General features: G+C 36.8%; 2 protein-coding genes across 5 annotated transcripts in view; one reads left to right on the top strand and one right to left on the bottom strand.

Annotated features, from left to right (window-relative positions):
* DPY30 (dpy-30 histone methyltransferase complex regulatory subunit) overlaps window positions 1–19,429 on the top strand; it is a 128,734-nt gene that overhangs the window by 77,701 nt on the left and 31,604 nt on the right. The window lies entirely within an intron of this gene.
* Window positions 2,645–19,429, bottom strand: part of SPAST (spastin) — a 38,615-nt gene continuing 21,830 nt past the window's right edge. For all 4 annotated transcript variants that reach the window (XM_063390983.1, XM_063390985.1, XM_063390984.1 and 1 more), the window contains 10 exons: window positions 18,958–19,032; window positions 17,692–17,763; window positions 17,090–17,165; window positions 16,445–16,536; window positions 14,659–14,738; window positions 13,801–13,843; window positions 13,102–13,181; window positions 11,177–11,247; window positions 9,340–9,380; window positions 2,645–8,074 (listed from right to left, as the gene is read on the bottom strand). In XM_063390983.1, coding sequence (XP_063247053.1) covers window positions 7,952–8,074; window positions 9,340–9,380; window positions 11,177–11,247; window positions 13,102–13,181; window positions 13,801–13,843; window positions 14,659–14,738; window positions 16,445–16,536; window positions 17,090–17,165; window positions 17,692–17,763; window positions 18,958–19,032 — 753 coding nt within the window. In that variant the 3' untranslated portion in view covers window positions 2,645–7,951. The remainder of the gene's footprint in view (window positions 8,075–9,339; window positions 9,381–11,176; window positions 11,248–13,101; window positions 13,182–13,800; window positions 13,844–14,658; window positions 14,739–16,444; window positions 16,537–17,089; window positions 17,166–17,691; window positions 17,764–18,957; window positions 19,033–19,429) is intronic.

Genomic DNA, 19,429 nt, shown 5'->3' with positions numbered 1-19,429 from the left:
CTTATTTATTAGTTATTATTATTTGCAAAGTAAGTGGCAAAGAGAGGAATAAAAATTGCAGTGAGATATTTTATTAAGACATATTATTGTGCCTAGGAAGAAACTTGAAACAACCTTCTGTAACACTGCCTCAGTCTTTGTTCTTTAAAAGAGTCTTTTCATTTCTCCAGTACCCTCAATTAAACTGGTTAAAAACGTTCTGTAAAACATACCAAAATACTTACCTGACTGGGTGAGAGGTAGGCCTGTACATCAAATTAAATCAGGAACAAGCAGTCTTTAACCTGCTTCACAGTTAAGTGGGCTTCACAATTAAGGTGTATTCTCTCCTGTTCCTGTGCATTTGTAGAGTGATTTTATTATTGATAAAAGAAAAAAAGAAAATAAGTTTTATTTTGCAGATTTTGAGTGTATCTGGTCCCTAGAGGACACAGTATCGTTCATTAAGAACAACTATCAGACTGATGAGGTAATTGTACTCCATAAGATATGTTTAATATCTTAGACCTCATTCTAAGCTCTTGGCTGTAATCAAGAAGCTTTTTCCCAGTGTATGGAAGAAGTTTTGGAAACTATTTGCAGAAAATAGATTTACAGAATCTGGATGATGGGCAAGAAATCCAAACTGCAGCTGCTGCCTCCATTCAAATTTAATGAGGAAATCAGAACTCGGATGAACCACTGCATAATTTGCTCCACAATGTTGTTTGGTTACTTAATTACTGACATAGTATTGGGCTTTTTGATGTATTTGATGTCACAGGGTATTTCTTCCCAGAAGAGGCCAATAGTTAGTTATTAGAAACTATTCTGCACTTAGAGAAGTGTTTTCACAGAAGAAAAACTTTACAATAGAACAGCTGATACTAGCATTCCGCATATAACAAAACTAACAGTCTTCAAGGATGTCTTACAAGTTTGAGGCCTTTTAGAAATTGCTAAAATGAGATTTGAAAATAGCAGAAGTTACAGACTTAGAAAGAACAGATTGTTCTTACAGTATACACTTGCCAAAACAATGGAATTTTCAAAACTATGCAATAAAAACATCACACTTTGCCCAACAGGTTGTTTGTAGGCTAATATTCTGAAAAACATGTGGGTTTTTTTAATATAGCTACAACATAGCACCTGGAATAATCCCACAAGTGCTGAGAGATAGATTTTAGTTAAATTGTATTTTTCTGCCTTCACAACTAACATGAATTTTCTGTTTTATCATGATACACAGAATAAAACATAACTTATAGAAAGTTGCATTACTGTCTTCTCCAGAGCGATATGAACCCTTGTAGGAAGCAGGCTGGATTTCACAAGTTCACAATTTGGAAATTTCCAGAAAGGTGGCGTGATTGGGAAAAAAAACACAACAAAAAACCCCAAACAAACCCCACCCACCCAAACAAGCGGGGGAAAATGAACAAAAAACCCCAAAACAAAACAAAAAAACCCAAGCACCCACATGTTTTAACTTACTTTTTTCTCAGTTTTCTCTGGCAAATTTAGAGCACTAGAATACAGAAATAACTAGATCTCCATCTGAGATGTACCAGGATCTAACACTAGGCATGCAGCCTTGTCTCCCCACCTTGGCTGGAATAGGAACCATTTAATGAGTCAAAGGTAAAATTCAGTCCAGGGTATGCTGCCAAAAACAAAATCTCTCTAGATTTCAAAATAGCAAATGGTGGGATATATTTTTTCATGTTCTTCTTTCTTCACCAATTTCAATTTATCTTATTATCTCCTCTACAAGAATATTTCAATGTCTGTAACCTATACATAAAATTACCAACAGAAATCATTTTAGTGGTTTAAAATCTACCTCCAAGCAGTGGTATTTCAGCCAAAGAGAGATACCTTGGATAGACACCAGTGATATCTTTCTGTCCTAAGGAATTATTCCTTGACAGAAGCAGGAATAGCTCATATGCTTCAGTCCAAAGGGGATTTTTTTCCTCTTTGCTGTACTGATTTTTATTTGGTTGGTTTGTTTTAGCAGTGATTGACATGATGATGTGTGGAAGGCAGTGGTCGTGGCTGTTTTTTGAGAGACTCCTAATGTTGCCAGATACGTAATATTAAAATGAGTCTTTAAAAAATAAAGTTTGATTAATTTTATCTTCAGGATGTAACTATAATAGAACACCCCTGGAGCTGTAAGCAGTCCAGATGCAGCCTCAAGACAAAGAATTACAAATGGTAAGGCAATGGGGCTAAGTAAAGAAATTATATTGTTAACTCAGAATTAACAGCAGCACTCTCCCACAAGCAAAAGAAAAGCTGTTTTGAAGCCAAGCAAATTTGCTCCAAATTTTTCAGGACTTTACCATGACCACCAGAATTAGTTATGTGAAACCTCCTGGGTTTCACCATGATCTAGCAAGACTAGGATAAGCACAGACTTTCAGTTTAAGCACATTTATTTAGGAAGTAGCACTTCTGTTTACATTAGTTTTAAGAACTTGAGTTATGTTCTTTAGAAACAGATTTATTTACATATTTATTGTTCCATCATCTGGTATACAATACCTGATGTTTTTAAATTTTTTTTTAACCAGCAGCAATTTAATAGGCTTCAAGTTTAATGAAAAGGCTTTTAATTTTGGACATTTAATCTGATGAACAGACAAGAAAACAGTAATAACAGGACAAACAAAACATTTTATTGTGAGCTAAAACTATGTGACTGCTAGTCATGCTTTTTTACATTACTTATTAGTAAAATGGTGTTTAACATTTCAGAAAACATTCTTAAAAGAGCAATGAAACAAAAGTGCTTCTAAACAACAAAATACAGATATTAATCCCATCCCAGACTGGAGTTGTCCAATATATTTTATGGGGGTGGGGTATGGTGTTTTGTCTCCACCTTTGGTTTTCATCTCTTTAATACAGATTTCTGAAAAATACTGACTAGCCCTTCACATGACTAAAAATTGGAATCACGTGGCAAAAACAGTTTGTGTATTTCCAGTCCCTTTGACAGGTGTGCGACTATTGAAGCACTTTCTTCCCCACTTCTGCTGGGAGCAAACCCTGCTTAACTGAGAGGCCACACCCGGCACCTCTGCGACTACACCTGGTGTATTAACCAACTACAAAGAGTGCTGACCTCTTATCCTCAAAGCCACTTCTCTGAAGAAAGGATTTTTTAGCAAGTGTATCTTATGAAGGCAAGGAAAGTCTTACAGCAAAACAAGGTTCATCACCCTAGTTTCCAGAAGTAATGTCAAGCATTTTCAAATCACAACACCAGACTCTGAAGAATCCACAGTGTTGGGCCAGTATCTTGAATTCACCAGAGGAGTGTATACCTTGCCAATTATTGCTGAACTCAGGAGGTAGTTATTGACAAGGTAAGAAGTTTTCACTCTAAGACAGTTAATGATTTACATAAGAAGCAGGAAAAACAGATTACACATTTCCCCATATTTTACAAGATGATTTTGTATTTGCAGGAAGTGACACCTTAACTTCCTCATCCTGTGGAATTATAATTACCATAATTAAAAGAAAATATATTGAAAATTATAATTAAATAAGAAATTCTAAAAGAAAATAGCTGATCAGTTGGTCATCTCTTAGGATGTCTGCAGATCATCCTAAGCATGAAAATTCACATAGGTCAGTAAAACAACATTCTTCAACACTAAATAGCAGCTCAAGAGAAACTAATAATAAAACTGCCCCTAATTAGCACAATGACTGAGATAACTACTTGCATTCACTACCTGCTTGCTACTCTTCATTCCAGTTTTGATATCTGGTGGAAACCCCAGCAACTTAAAGCATCACAAAAGCTTGAGGCCACCACAGAAAATGAATGAAAATCTGGTCAGGTACAGTAGCACTGGCCACCTCCCAAAGCTGCCACATGCAGAAGCACCACTAAAGCGCTGGAGAAGCTGGAGAAGCACGTTCTAGGAACAACCATGCATTATCCAGGCCTTGGGTAGGAAAGCACTGTGAAAATCTAGGGCACAAAGCCCCACCATAGGTGATTAAGGAAACCCTAAGGAGAACGCTGCTTTCCAGTTGCAGAACAGATGTCTCAGTTCTATTTGCCAGCATATTTGACTTCAGCATTCCCAGTACAAAGTACTTAAATTTCACAAGTGGGACCTGACAGCAGTGGCAAGCAGCGCTAGACCCCACTTGTTTAGAATAGAAAAAATACTACTTATTCTACAGCAGAAGGTAAGGTTAATTGAGTTATATGTATAAAAACTGTCATTTTAAAAACATTTGAGAGAACGGAACAGTAAAACCAGCAATAGCCCCTAATTAGTGCAGCGACAACTGTCTCAGGTTAGAGATCCCATTCTTACTCATTTTCAAGTGTTATTATCACATTTGTTACCTACAGGAAGTTGCAGGGCCATTTTCAGAACTGTTTTAGCGACTGGCTTTGAGTCAGTAAGACATCTCAGGGACCTATTTATGATACACTAACACTGTAAAGTCTAAGAAACTAACAGGACAGAAAAACTTATTTGTGCATAAAAATCCTAGTTTAAGGCTTATCTTTACTATTCTGTGTTGGTTTTGTCTCAGCATATGCAGAGAACCTGTACAGGTTTGCTGTAGTCCACAGAAAAGTCAACATTAGTAAAAGGAGCATCGTGACAGACAACAAATTCTCATTTTAAGGAGAAAGAGCAATCTACATACTGTTCTTCCAGTATGCTGAAAGAAAAAAAAATGTGGCTCCTGCTTAATAAAGAGCAGGAACCTGGTTGATAAAAGCAAAAAGATGTATGGTGAAGGTTGGTAGAAAAACACAAGGGGGTTGGGTTAGTTTTATTTTCTCCCTTCAAAAACTGTTACACTTGAAAGTCAGTAAAACACACTTGCGGACAGCCAGACAAGCTGCTTAGTAATCATGTCAAAAGTGGGTCAAGTTGCTCATTCACTAGCACTGGGTAGATTCACAGAAAAAATAAAGGGGGGGAGGGGGAGGGGGAGAAAAAAAAAGAAAAAGAAAGGAAGAAAATGTTTCAGAGAGCTAATAGAATTAGCTCTGTCTTCACAAAGGTTAAAAGCACCCAAGCTGCTGTCCTGTTTATCCCGATTCAAGACACTGTATTAGAACACAGCCTGATTTTATGGAAAATGTAACTGTAAAGTTCTATGTAAGTACTATAGACTAGGAAATGTGGGTAATTTGAGATTGTTTGGGGGGCTTTTGCGGGGGAAGGTCTGGTGTTGTCTTTCTGTTGTTTGATTGTTTTTCCCCCAAATCTGCTCTTATACACAGTCAATCCAAAATACAGATGGTATCAATGAGCTGGGGCTTAGTATGTGTAAAACAAGGAGTAGGATGCAAGATAATGCCTTAAGTGGAAGAGAATTCTTCTTAAAAGATACTATACAGAAAATAGCAGAAGACATTTAAAGGAGATTTATTAACCAAATAGCGCCTGGCCATGGGCTAAGAATCCAGCAGCTGTGGGGCACACTGACATTGCAGAACAAGATTTTCTTATTTTTACTATTTTCCAGCACTAATTTATAGGGCTGTACTAACCAGAAAACTATCAGGCATAATAGAAGACCAAAAAGCAGCTGTACCAGTCCCACAGATTCTCCTAACCTGAACTGGTTGTACAAACTAGTGAAAGGGCTGGTGTTGCTTTTCTTTTTACAGAGCAGCTGTTGATTCTGACTCTTAGAGCTGCACACTGGTGCTACTTTAGGAGATGGGGACTTCTACCTCAACATTTCCAGTACCTATCCCCATGCCAATGAGTATGCATTTGAAATAAATAACCAGTATATTCCTCAAAATTAGGTGGATAAACCCAAGAGTTTTATAGCAATCATTTAGGAACACTCAAAACCAGAAGCATTATCTTCAAAGCTCTCATTTGCAAAGGATCTCAAGGAAATGTTTACCAAAGCTCCATGAATAAAAGCAAGGCCCTTTCTTAGCTGCAGCTATTTGGCAGATGCTAATACAATAGTAATATTCATGCTTAGCACTATGAAAAATATTACAAATATGGATAAGTCAGCCAGGAATCTCCAACAAGAGATGGTCTACTGAAGGCAGAACTAAGGCAAAGCACGACATAAGATTTAAGAATCTGAAATCTTCTAGCATTTCTCCAGAAAAGTGAAGCAGGGGAACTGAAGTCACATTTCATTTACATAGCATGTACATTTGAGAGAGTTCTATCCTTAGAAGGCTAGAAGTGGTTTGGTTAGACTACTTCAAAAGGCATAGTAGTGGAACACAATCTTCTCTTATTTGATTGCTTTTAATCTTAAGATCAGTTAAAAGCATCTCTGGTTGAAAAAAAAAAAAAAGAATCCCAAACATTTTGCATATGTGCACCTCAAAGGTTTGACAGTTTCTGCTATTTAGTACTCAATACCACACAGTGAGCACAGTCCTCTCAGAGTATTACTATACCTACAACTGCATCTATCAGCTAAGGTTGGGGGTTTTTTTCATATATACATATAATATATTATTTATAATCAACTTTCAGGTAAGTAGTTCCAAAATATAAGTTAAATGGAAAATTAAAAACAAAACAAATTTTCTGTTAAGACTAAAAGCAAACAACATTTACAATTCATTTTCATTACAACAACAGTAACCAATATGCATTTTTGCAGTATCACTAAGTTGGGAGAAGTGTGGAAAAAAAACCAAACCAAAAAAAACCACCCCACCCCAACAACCCAAAAACTTCTTTAACAAGGAACTAGTGTTTGGCCTTGCAAACATCTGTGTTAATCTGTGTAGAATTTGTAAACAAGATGTTGGGCCTTTAGAAGTAAAGGCAAAAATGCTTTCCTTTATTATGGTATTTAAAGGCTATAATTTAAGAGTTTGGTTTTTTTAATAGCTTGTCATTTATATAATAAAAACAAGTATTTGTACAAAGATGCAGTTTCTTTTTAAAAAAGCAGATCAGTTGAGTGTTTCATACTTTAATATATAAACTGAAACATATGAAAGCTATAAAAACATTAATGTGTGCCATGTATTAAACATGTAGCTTCATATTTTAATGCTTACATGTGGAGATTAAAAAAATTATCACAATGGAAATTTTACTTTCAATTATCATAAACAGACCAAAATACAGAGTAGAAACACATCATTTCTGAAACTCAACAATTATCATCACTTACTCTCTCAAACATCAGCTGGGCTTCAACTTGTACACTGTAAGCATAAGCTAACATTCTACCAATGAAAGCGTTACAAAATGCATTAAGAGAAAATACTGCCAGTAAATGAATATCTCAGTCTATTCTTTTATTTAGTAATTTTTCTTTTAAAAGGCAGTTTGAATTGGTTTTATAAAGTTGGGGTTTTTTCTGTTCTGCTAGCAAAGGTTTTCTTTAAACCTGTCCTGTGAACAATTCAGTTACATTACAACAAAACAAAAAGACAAATAATAACAGACCAGCTACTTTTAACATTTTAATTATCATAATTCCCCAATGCTGTTCTTCCACTCTGCACAGGGAAATTGTTTTATTTGGCACATTAAGGATAAAAAAAGTCAAAAAATGAACTGAAGTTTACAAACCTCCAATTGAACATCATTGTTCCAAGTTCATTGTTCATCAATGTCATGGCAAAATTAAAAACAAAAAAACACACACACAACATAGGGAAAGGTCCTCCAATGATCAATATCATCGGAGCCTTGTAGCAGAAACAATATACATATATTAATGTTCAAACCAGAATCAGATTGCTGGAGTCTTATCTCAAGTCCTGTTGTGCTCTTACTTACAGTGTGTAAATCCTCACTAAATGGCAAGGAGGCTTGGATGAACACATCTCACACTGTATCGTTTTCTCTTGATCTCAAGTTTTAATGCAGATATTTAAATGTCTGTAAAGTCCTGTAAACTCTGGCATCTTCCCAGTGGTCTGCACCAACTGCTCCCCAGGCAGCACAGTTTGATTTCAAGTAGTGTCTCACACTGTGGTGTCTCCAAAGTCCTTATTCCAGCGGATGTACGCTTCCAGCGTCTGCGGGCTCAAACTGCGCTTGATCTTCTTCAAGGACTCAGTGAAATCCGACAGCTTGATATTTCTCATCTGAGCAGAAAATGAAGGACAGCAGGGTCACCAGTGGTTCATGTGCTTGGATTTATTCAAGAAGTACTTGAACATTCACTTTTAACAAAACACATTCTTCGAGTGCTGTGTCTTGATGTAAGAACAATTTTTTTTACAGTGAGAGCAGTCATTCACTGCAACAACCCCCCAGGAATGTGGCAGAGTCTCCACTGCTGGAGGTTTTGAAGATGTGACTGGGCAGGATGCTAAATAATCTCATCTAAGTTCCCTTTCCCACAAAAGGATGGACCATGTGATCTTTCAGGGTCCCTTCTGAACGGGGGTGTTCTATTACTCTATGACCTGATGCAAGAGTCTTGTAATCTAAGATTACCAGTATTTACCATTTTCAATAAACTAACACTTGGTAATAGCAAGATCTGCCTTGATATTTAACAGCTCATGAGAGTGTGTCATTTCTTCCTGTTTCAGTAGGTGGTGTGAGCTGGTGCATATGAGGACATCACAACACATTACCACAAATGCTGTTACCCTCCTGCAACAAATCCTTCCAGCTTACAGCTTTAGCCACAGCCTCAGGCTAAACACAAAAAGCAACTGAGAAATTAAGTTTTGCTTCATTTTCCCCTGTGTCACCGTGGTTTGCACACACACCTGAACAGAAACTTTCGTACACAGGACCAATCCCTTCCTTTTTTTTTTTTTTTTCTATGTTTACAGCTGCAGTTTGTGGTCAGGAGCCAAATCTTTTTCTTTATGATGGTGCATGTGAATGAATGCAAGTATTATACATATACATGCATAAATGTGATTTAGGTTCTCCCTAAGTTAACCTGCTTTAGGTAAAGATAGGGTGGAGAGGGTGGAAGTAATTTCATGTAATACTTCTGGGAATGTTCTTGGGAAGTAACACTGTCAGAAAATAAAAGCCAGGCCTCTGACATCACCAGCTAGGTACCAAATACTGCAGTTCAGTATGCAGTATGAAGGAAAAGACAGGACAGTCAGCTGAAATGAAAAACAACAGACTTACTAACACAAAAAGAAGTGCTGTGAGCCCTGAAACCCAACAAACTATGCATGAACCTCAGACATCTGAGGACAGATCTTCTCAATCTCTATTCTGCAGAATTTTCTTTAGTGAAGAAGTGATTAAAAAGGATAATACCCCTCAAAAAATATACTATTTTGTAGCATGCTACACATAAAAAAGGGACCTTGAAAGTTTCTAGTGAGAAAACCTTCTATTCAAAGGGGAAAATACAGCTGTTAGAACAACTTACCTCACTTGCAGACATGTTCTTGACCTGTTCTGGTTTTAATTCTGTAAAAATAAAGATAGATGGGTGAGTTTCATTAAAAAACTTTCATCACTTCTGACAACTAAAACGGGTTAAAAGCACTTCAATTCTGGAAAAGAACACCTGCAGCTAAAAATTATTTCTTTCTGCCTCAACACAGTCTCCTGTGCAGAAAGGTACATGGTGTTTTTGCCTCCTTCTTCCCCATTTATCAGCTCCTTAACGAGGCTGCTCCCACACTCAGTTACTGCAGATGCAGTTCAAAGTGGCAGCAGAATTATTCCTTCTTCCTAAAGCAAGGAAAACAGCACACAGGCCAACAGAGCTATCTTTCCCCATACTGTTTGTGGTGTCCACAACCTCCCTACTGAAATTCAGGAAACAGAAAGGTACAGACAGCCAAGAACACTGAAATAAAATCAGGCAGGACACATCAGAGTGCTTCTTGCCCTATGCTGCACTCATGGGATCTAAACATTCTTGTATAATTCACCGATTTTTTTTTCTCATCATATCAACATGTAACAGCAAACATTTTGCTTTGAGGGTACAAGAATCTAGGAAGGACTGGCAAGGATGATATCACAAAACATTTTCAAAAATAGGTTGTTTTATATGGCATACAGGAGCAAGTGAAAAAAATGTGTTGCACAATGTAACATGGTCTCTTCTTGAAAGGGACTTGCGTGTGAAGCGAGTTGTCAGCACAGTAAAGCCTGCATACCTAAATGCATACATTATTAATTCCACCACTCTAAATAAATATATTCAAATTCTTAGGAGACATGATGGCCCTTAGGAGAGCCATTTAATGCAGTTCTGTTTCCCAGTTATTATGCAGGATTGTGAAAGATGTGCTTTACAAATTCAGCAGCTGAAAGAAAATGGGTAAAAAACATGGCATTCCAACAGCTGCTTTCAAAAGAGACAGTGCACTGGCAAAAATGCATGCTACAGGATTTAAAAAAATAATAGCACAAACACAGAAAATATGAACAGATCTCTCCTCCCCATAAATAATTTAAGAGAGTTGCAACAATTTTTATTTACACGTAATAGGCTGGTATTACAGAACACTTCTGCTCTTTAGTACCTTTCTGTCAAGTAGGACAATATGTTTACAAACAGAAAATTAATACCAAATCTTCACAATCCTTTCTACACAAAGATATTGCTACTGAACTCCACTAAACAAGATCAGTTCCCTCAGATAGGGCTACTGGACACATAACTAGCTAGTTAAACAGAACAAAGAGAAGAGGTGTTGGGAAAAAGTATTCACATTAAAACTGTGGGGTTTTCCTACTGTACATGTCAGAGAAAGAACAAGTGTAAGTAAAACTCTAGTTCATTCACAGCTGTCATCTGGATCACAATTCAACATTAAGAGTTAAAAATAGAAAAAGCTGTGCCATTCAAACTGTATCTAGAAAAACCCCATAAAATTGCTTATTTCAGTCTTCCTTCCCTTGGACTTGAAAGAGATTTGACACACTTATAAAAGTAATGCAATCAGCAATTGCTATTCCAGTAATAATTTAGCTACAACAGAACTGAAACCAGCCTCAGAAAAATAGTAGCTAAAAACCCTACAAATCAGTGAGCAATACTTCACACTGCTTTTTTACTATGACACAAATCTTGTTTCATGTGGTGAGATGCTGAAGGTTTTGTGTAAGCAAATCTTACAAAGGTGCTATTATGTGGAACAGAGTAAAATCCAACGTAAAAAGTTAGATTTCAGAGGTTTGAGAATTACAAACATGTAAAAAAAATTATCTCTAATGTCAAAACCTCAATAAAAATCTCTGCATCTTACCTCGAATAGGGCCTAGTGCTGCATCCTTCGCTAATGCAGTTAGGTCACTTCCAGAGTATCCATCTGTCATTCTTTGTCAAAGGAAAAAGTAGGGTCAAGGAGGAAGGAAAACAACCAAGAACCTGCTTCAAACCACATCAATTTAATTGCACATAATCAAAATGTTACTTAATCAGAAGGAGTATTACTTTGATGTTATTTTGCAAGTTTAATAAATCAGAAGTACATTCACTATAAGTGATCTATATTTCACTGTAAGTGATCTTGCACAGATTAAATTTAAAGTACAGATATTCACATCCCAAATAACATTCTAGAAAAAGGTAGCAACTAGGATTTGTAGATGAAAACTGATCCCAAGCACATTTATTATTTCTCTTAGGAGAACTCTGTACCAGTATTTTATCAACATTTGTTAATTACTGTAAAACCAAAACCTCAGCTGTCCTGTACTCTTTCAATCCAATCAGTAAAATGAGAGAAACCAATACCACATATTTAATATGATACAAAGTGAACTGAAAGGAAGGTAAATTCTGCTACCCACTGAGGTTTGTTTGTCTTATAAACCTGCCAGATCATCCAAATTCTCAGAACTACACAGTAGAGAGGAGAAAAAAAAAATCAAACCAAGGAGCCAAACTCTGTGGGCACTGTTCCAGAATCAGAGTTAATGTCCACGTTAACCAATGAAATACTTTGGAGAATAAAGGCCTCCACTGAACCAGGAAGCCACCAATACAAAATGCCAATGTAAGTGAAAATGAGTAGTACAGGTTACCTAAAGGAAAATTTAAAACAAAACCACCACCCTTATAGAGCAGTGGCTAACTGTGGTGACAAGAGTCTTCTGGAGATCATGAACTCTGTTACAGTTTATAGAAAAAGTTGCAGAGGAGCAAAGGAACACAAAATCATAATGGAGTTAAATATTTCTCTCTTTCAAAACAAAGAAAGATGGAAAAAGAAACAGGCAGGATGCTCAACTTTTACATTTTCTCTAAACCTTTAAAAATGGTGTACTTAAATTGCATTTGTAATTTGGTTCTTATATTTGCAGTTAGAATACAGGACACTGAGTGTGCTTTTCCTCCAGTTAGCTGTTACTGCAGCCTAAATGTGGCCTGAGCTAACAACCTTCAAGCACAGAGGGAATATATTCAGTTGGATTACACACCAACTTTTGCAACATTACTAAGAGGCTGACAAATGCTATATCTAACACTGTACTAACCTCTGGTGTACTACTACAAAGAGAAACAGATGAAGTACATCCACCTGCCTATCTGTGCTATTTCATGCTCTGTTTTCACTCCTTCCTGCCCTACCTGCTTTTTAGTCTAATCTCCTTCACACCCATTATGAGATTCAGGTGACTAACAGCAGTACTGTGTCAATCTCAATGATAAAAAACATAAACAACTCAGTTTCATAACTGCAGGGAAAAATTAACCCACATTTTCCCAATCAAATCTGAAAGTGAGAAGAACCTAAAATTCTCCAGTGCTTGCTCTGCTGTGTGGGTAATACATTCAACAAGCCTAGCAAGGCACCAGCAAAGAAAACTTGCCTTTTATTTGAAATGAATGCCAAGTGCAAAACTGGCACTATCTTTTTGCATCAGGGAGGAGAGCTGGACTCCTTGAGGGACGGGTGGGAAGAAGCATCCTCCTCCCTCCTCCTCCTCAAAGGAAGAGCTGATGAGCATGTTTCAACAGGGACCTGACTGGGTGTATCCTATGTATATATAAAAACACTTTATATGACAGGGAACATCCCTGACAGGGAACCATCTTTCCTAAATGCATGCAATTCGTGTTGTTGCTGTCGGATGATTTACATGAGTTACATTTTGAATGAATTAAACAGTCTGAATGAAGGCAGTAGAGGAATGTATTTATTTAGTATGGTTACAAAATACTTACCTAGCTAGTTGAGCCAACTCTTTTTGGGTTAATGGACTTCCTTGCTTGCTTAGAAGATTTTTTAGCAAAATCAATCTTGTCTGAAAAGAAGACAAAATTATCAGATGTAAAACTGATTTTCATGGAACACTTAAAATTGTGTTGCAAGGACAGAACTACGCTTTTGTCAGTTTTGCTTTTGTGCTTCACCAGTTTAAACTTGCCTATAGTGCTTGTGCCAATTAGATTGTACAATATCATCTCTTCAGGAGCAGAGATAAGGACTGAGTAAAAACAAGATCAAGAGCCTGACTACTACTATCAAGAATAAGTTATTAGACTCTTCATCAAAAGTCCTGATCTCCTGTTGAACTGAAAAACATTAGGAAAATTACTTTTATCTTTTGCAATAAAACACTCCCCTTCAGCCAAACAAACATGCTCCTGTAAGTCCTACTTCAGACTTGCCCACATCTGCCGGTCTGTAAGCAACACCTCACTAGTCATGGAATACTGAGTAGCTACCACCAGACTTGCTACTAGTATGAGTGAAAAAAAAAAAAAAAAGCAAAAACTTAAAGTAGTTCCCAGAATTAATGCACAGTGTTTATGGTCAAGGTGAGCCAGAAGTTAGTTCACAGAATTGTAACCATCCTCAAGGGCAGGTTAAGAATTGCCTGTCAGTGTCTTGTCTAAAAATGAGTGGAAAACAATACTTACTTCCTCGTTTGGTAGAGACACATATACCCGTTTGGTGAATCGTCTGAAAAAAACCCAAACATTGTATACATTGTTCACACTATTCTGTAACTATTTAGCACATATAAATCTCACATTTGGTTTGGTTAAATGACAAAATTTCATTTCCATCATCAAATTCTAGGAAGCAGAATTGGCAATTTTGAAAAAAGCACCAACAACCATACAAAAAATATGTACAAGCCATTGGTGCCACCTTACTCTTATCTGAAGTTATAAGACTCCTCCCAGAGAGGAAACACTCTAAAAGAGAAATACCACTTCATTGTCTACCAGCAATGAAATGAAGCATCTCTTAATTTTTACACAAAAAAGTCTTTGGAATCATTTCTTCAGGCAGTGCTGACATATCTATTCTCCTCAATCAAGAATGAGGAGAGAATAACGTATGAGTACTTTTAACAAAAAAGTCCTAAGGCAAATCTACAGCAAGATCTGTAATTGCATGGGATGTCAGAAGACAATATTCACAAAGAAGAAATACTGGATTTCTGGTCCATCTGGAATACTGATCAAATTTCATCCTTTATTCTGCCATTAAGACCCAAATAACAAAAAAAGCAAAGTATTAAATTCAAGAAATTTAAAAAACACTGACTTGATCTCAAAAGGTACTACTGTTTCAGACAATTCCAAGACAATCATGATTGAGCAGATGCATCTCAAAAGAAGAGTAAAACCCCTCTTTGAGAGGTTAAATAACTTAGCCTTGATGAACAGCTTTTACTTATTGCAAAACTTCACCAAGACACTAAGCAAAACCTGTTCTTCAAAATAAATATCATCTTACTATATATTCAGAAAAAGACATTTTGATACCTGAGAACAGCATCATCAAGCTCCTGAGGCCTGTTTGTTGCTCCCATCACAAGTATTCTGTCCTCTCCAGAAGACTGCACCTATATAACAAAGGAAGGTAAGACAGCTTTCAGTTTACACACTCTACATTAAGCAGAAATACTACAAAACTAGTTAGAAACTTGCCATGTATTCAGCACACTGATGGGATCTTAACTATATACATGTTTTGGGTTTTTTTCCATTAAAATAGGTTTAAAATATTCCTCAGATAAATGTAAAGTCAAATCAGGAAAAGGTAGCAAAAAAAAAAAACCACAACACCAAAAAAAGTCTTTCTGGAAAAAACTGAGACTGTGAAACTATAAAAGGCACTCATAAGTTTTGTCACTAGTAGATAATTATGCTGAAAAAGCCACAGACTTTCTGCTGTTCTGGGGTTTTAACACCAAACATTGTTTTGAAGCCTATAGGGTGAGAATCAAAACTTTAAAGTACAGTGAGGATCACATAATCAGAACAGCGATCTAACACAGGCCTTGCACGAACCCAGTAATCAAACTAGGATATAAAATAATCATAATAGCAGAAAGACACTGAAATTTCCTTTCCAAGTCACTCATTTTATACCCAAGAATATGGAGACTTAGAGCTTCTAAGCTTCAGAGAAAGCATTGGGCTATCAGAGACATTACTATTCGCTTAGTGTTCAATTCCTCATAAATTTAGGTTCACTGCTACCATACCATGTTAAAAGGTTCTCCAAAAATACTGTATGACAAGTTACACCTTAAATATTAAGTCAACAAACTTTGTATTATATTTATTTTCCCCTTTTTATTTTAAGGGAAAAATCTGCATATCTCTGTCACATTGCATTATTTGTCTTGATTCACCCATTTTGGAGCTTTTCCCAACCTTGCTGTCTCTCCATGTCTTTATCTGCTCCTCTTGTACCTCACTGCTGTTGCTTCACCATTGCACCAATATTCTGTTGCACTAATGGAGCACAAACTAAAATTATTCAATACAAGAACAGTGCTGTGACAGAAAAATATTCTGATACTCATTTGTGTTTGTGTCCCACACTGAAATCCAGTTCCTCCTCCTGGAATGCCATTAAATACTTCTTACTGGATTTTATCTTTTCTAGCTTATGATGCCAAGAAAAATGTTATAGTTCAATAAAAGGTGTACTAATACAGAAATTAATATTTCTGATGTGTCAGAGCTGTGTATACATGAGATACCTATATATATATATATATATATAAATATATATATATAATCTGAACTAGTCTATTTGAAATCCTCATCCTTCAAGTCTCACCCCTTTGACAGTGCATGCTTGTGACACATATTCCTTTGAAACCAAAAACTATTTAAAAGCCATTTGATCTTGTTTTGCTTTGCCAGAATAAAAAGAAACGATTCATCAAGCCATGCAATTGGAAAACATAGATTCAACTCTCCATGACCCTCAAATGTCCCTCTTGCCCTGTAAGAACAGTTGTCCTCACAGCTCCTTTACTAATTGCCATCTGTCCATAATTTTCCAACACATTATTACAACTCATCTCCAGACTGCTGTCTTTCAGTCCAGCCTTCATCTTCCAGAATACCACAGCAAGCAGGTAGAAAATTAGGAACAATCAAAAACGGTTTTTGGCAATTATGGTGAGGTGGGAGGGAGGCTGAGCTAAGCCCCAGCAGCCAAACCCTTTGTAATTCACCTACAGGTTGTACTGGTACCCACTGCATTAGCCAATTTTAGCTAAATCAAACAATAACAAGACTAAATACTTACACCATCAAATTCTATTAAAAATTCTGTTTTTAGACGCCTGCTAGCATCATGTTCACCTTCTCGTCTTTCACACAAAAGGCTATCAACTTCATCTAAAAAACAAAGAAATACATCTTAATTAACATACTAAAAACCAAAGAAATACATCTTAATTAACATACAACATCAAAGTCTTTGTATTTGCCCAAGTTCCTTTGCTAATATAGGGCTCCATTAAGAAAGATCAGATCTTTGCTCTTTAGGAGACAGACAGATCTTAGATGTGTTGGCCTTTGAATAGGTAATGCCAAGCACAGATGAGAGGGGAAAAAAATACTTTTCTGATGATAAACTGCTACTCAGGCCAAGCAAAATGCATTTTCATGTTTGAAGTTTAATAGACTTAGTCTGTAAAGGCAGTACAGTATGATTCTTTTTGAGAGCACCTCTTGCCACTATTACCACCAACTAAATAACACAACAGTAATCTAACATGCTTTATATGAACTACGGATTGGCCAGCAGGTCACATCTGAGACAGCTGTCCTGAGCTGCAGAATTACCCAAAGAAGTTTATCCAACTATTCCAACAGTTAATTACTTACTAGTCTTTGGTAAGTAAGATTATTTAAGAAAGTAAATACAAGTGAACATTTAAATTCTTACCAATAAAAATTATAGAAGGTTGAAGTTCTCTGGCTACTGCAAATAGAGCACGCACCAGTTTCTCTCCTTCACCCACCTAAAATAACAATAAACTGGTTTTGTAGAGGGTTAAAAACTTTTAGTACAAGACAACTAACAGAAGGACCTACAAAAAAATCATGCTGGTGATCAACCAGACTCAGTCCATTTATACATATTCAGATTATCACTGGTTCATTACATACAGCAGTATTGCTTACCTCTTAAAAGAAACACTACAACTTTTATGATGACAACTGAGTTAATCGTCAGGAGATTTTGATGCCTAAATTACCAGGGTGAAAGAGAGCTGGAACCCAGCTAAGTCACTTTTTAAAGACAAAAAAACCCCATAACCACACATCTGCATTACTGCCAGTGCCATTGCTGAGATGAAAAAACCTTTGATGTTGATTTATCACAAGCACAGAACAAATTTTTTTTACTTCACAAGTCACTTTTTAAAACTATGTTCATTCTAGGCTAACAGTTCACCAAGGACTCATCAGAAGTCTCTGGCTTTCTTAAGCCCCAATTAAAGCATGGGTGTTTTCAAATCAATGTAATTTACAGCTACTACTTACATATTTTGAAGTCAGGCTTGCTGCACTGATGTTAAAGAAAGTAGCATTTGATTCTGCAGCGACTGCTTTGGCCTAGGAAAGGAGGAAAAAACAAAAGTATTTTTAAAAACTATCATATTGAAGATAGTTCTCTGCATCTGTAGTGACCACTCATGTCCTGATGGGACAGTTTTGAAAAGGAGCACCTTGTAAAAATGGTACAGAAAACTTCTGTCCAGGCTACTTACAAATGAGAATGGCTATGTAGTCAAACCAATAAAGAAATTTCCAGACTCCCATAGAGTTCTCTAATCCCATTAGCTCCACAGCCAAATACAACTCGCCTTCAGAAGAATAAAAGTCTCCATTTCCTTTCAATTTCTCCTGAATAGACATCTAAGTCAGTTTTAACGAAGTTAGGATGGTAATTTAAGGCATCAGTTGGATCAAATCACATAAAAAATTATGTTTTTTCCCCTCTCTTATCTATGCAAAAGCTGTTTTCAGAGGAAAACCAGGGAAAATAATCAGTTGGAATGCTCATTCAGACTACCCTCTTCAACAGTTTCACCATATTCAAGAAATTACGATTCCCTGGTTATTGAGTCTAATTTTAGTGATTAGCAATTGTACTCCAGTATGTCAAACATAACAGATGAGCCTGCACGAGCTGCTCCACATTCACACTGCTGCACTTCAGCGCTGATCCAGCTCCAGTGTCAGCAGGAGTGTGCAGCTGCAGCCACACCATGTGACAGGGACACTCCGTGCTCCCTGCCTGGTGCACAGCCACGGTGCTGCAGTTCCCTGCATCTAGCACATCAGCCTGAGAAAAAGGCTGTAGCCAGGCAGTTCCACAGCCCTTGCACTCTTTGCACAGCAGTGTGCAAGTGAGACAATCCCTTTTTTTGCTACTGTGCTCCCTCCCCAATTCCAAAATGTACTTCTAGTATGTTTCAGTGGAGAGCAGATAATTTCTGATTAATCACTGCTGTGCAAAACAATTAACCCACTTCCTTTTGCTCTCTCTGAAAATGAAACCTGGACTTTCTGGTTTAAGTTTTAATATATTACTAGTCATAATAAAAATAATTAAAGATAACAGTTTGGCAATTCCCTCCATAAAATCCAGGGTCAAGAACAACCTTGCATTTTTATATATACAATGACAGCATAATACATATTCTGTAAGAATGTGGAGTTTATTAGTGTAAGCCCCAAACTGAAAGCCACCCCCTGTGGTTACATTTTAAGCCCACCAATTCATGCACGAAGTAATTTTCTCACCAACATTGTCTTCCCATTTCCTGGTGGGCCAAACAGCAATAAACCACGTGCAGGAGCTCTCAGACCTGTAAATAACTGAAAAGGACACCATCATAAGTTATCATCAAGGACTTGAATAACACATTGCTTTACCTTTGTAAGAGGATGGTTTAAGCCTGAGGACACTTGCTAGCACTACTAACAGTAGCAGTGAGTGCCACAACAGTACAGGCTTTGAAAGAACTACACTCTGTTACTAACTGGACCTAATGCACACCACTATTGTTTCCCACACAGCAGCTAAATTATGTTGTAATTGTTCTGTGCCTGGATGCACTGTGAAAGCAGTTTAAAACACTTTCCACACGACAGACTAGCCTATCAAGTTTAAAGCATCAATTTCAGTCAAAAAGGGAGTAATCCAGGTGTACAGTATGAGAGCTAAAGCAGTGTTCTTACTAACTTCATATGGAAGAATTCCTTCATCTTTCCT

This window comes from Prinia subflava, chromosome 2 (genome assembly GCF_021018805.1).
Source record: "Prinia subflava isolate CZ2003 ecotype Zambia chromosome 2, Cam_Psub_1.2, whole genome shotgun sequence".
In the NCBI taxonomy this organism is placed as follows: Eukaryota; Metazoa; Chordata; class Aves; order Passeriformes; family Cisticolidae; genus Prinia; species Prinia subflava.
The sequence above is the reverse complement of the archived record's forward strand: the minus strand, read 5'-3'. Positions and strand labels throughout refer to the sequence as shown.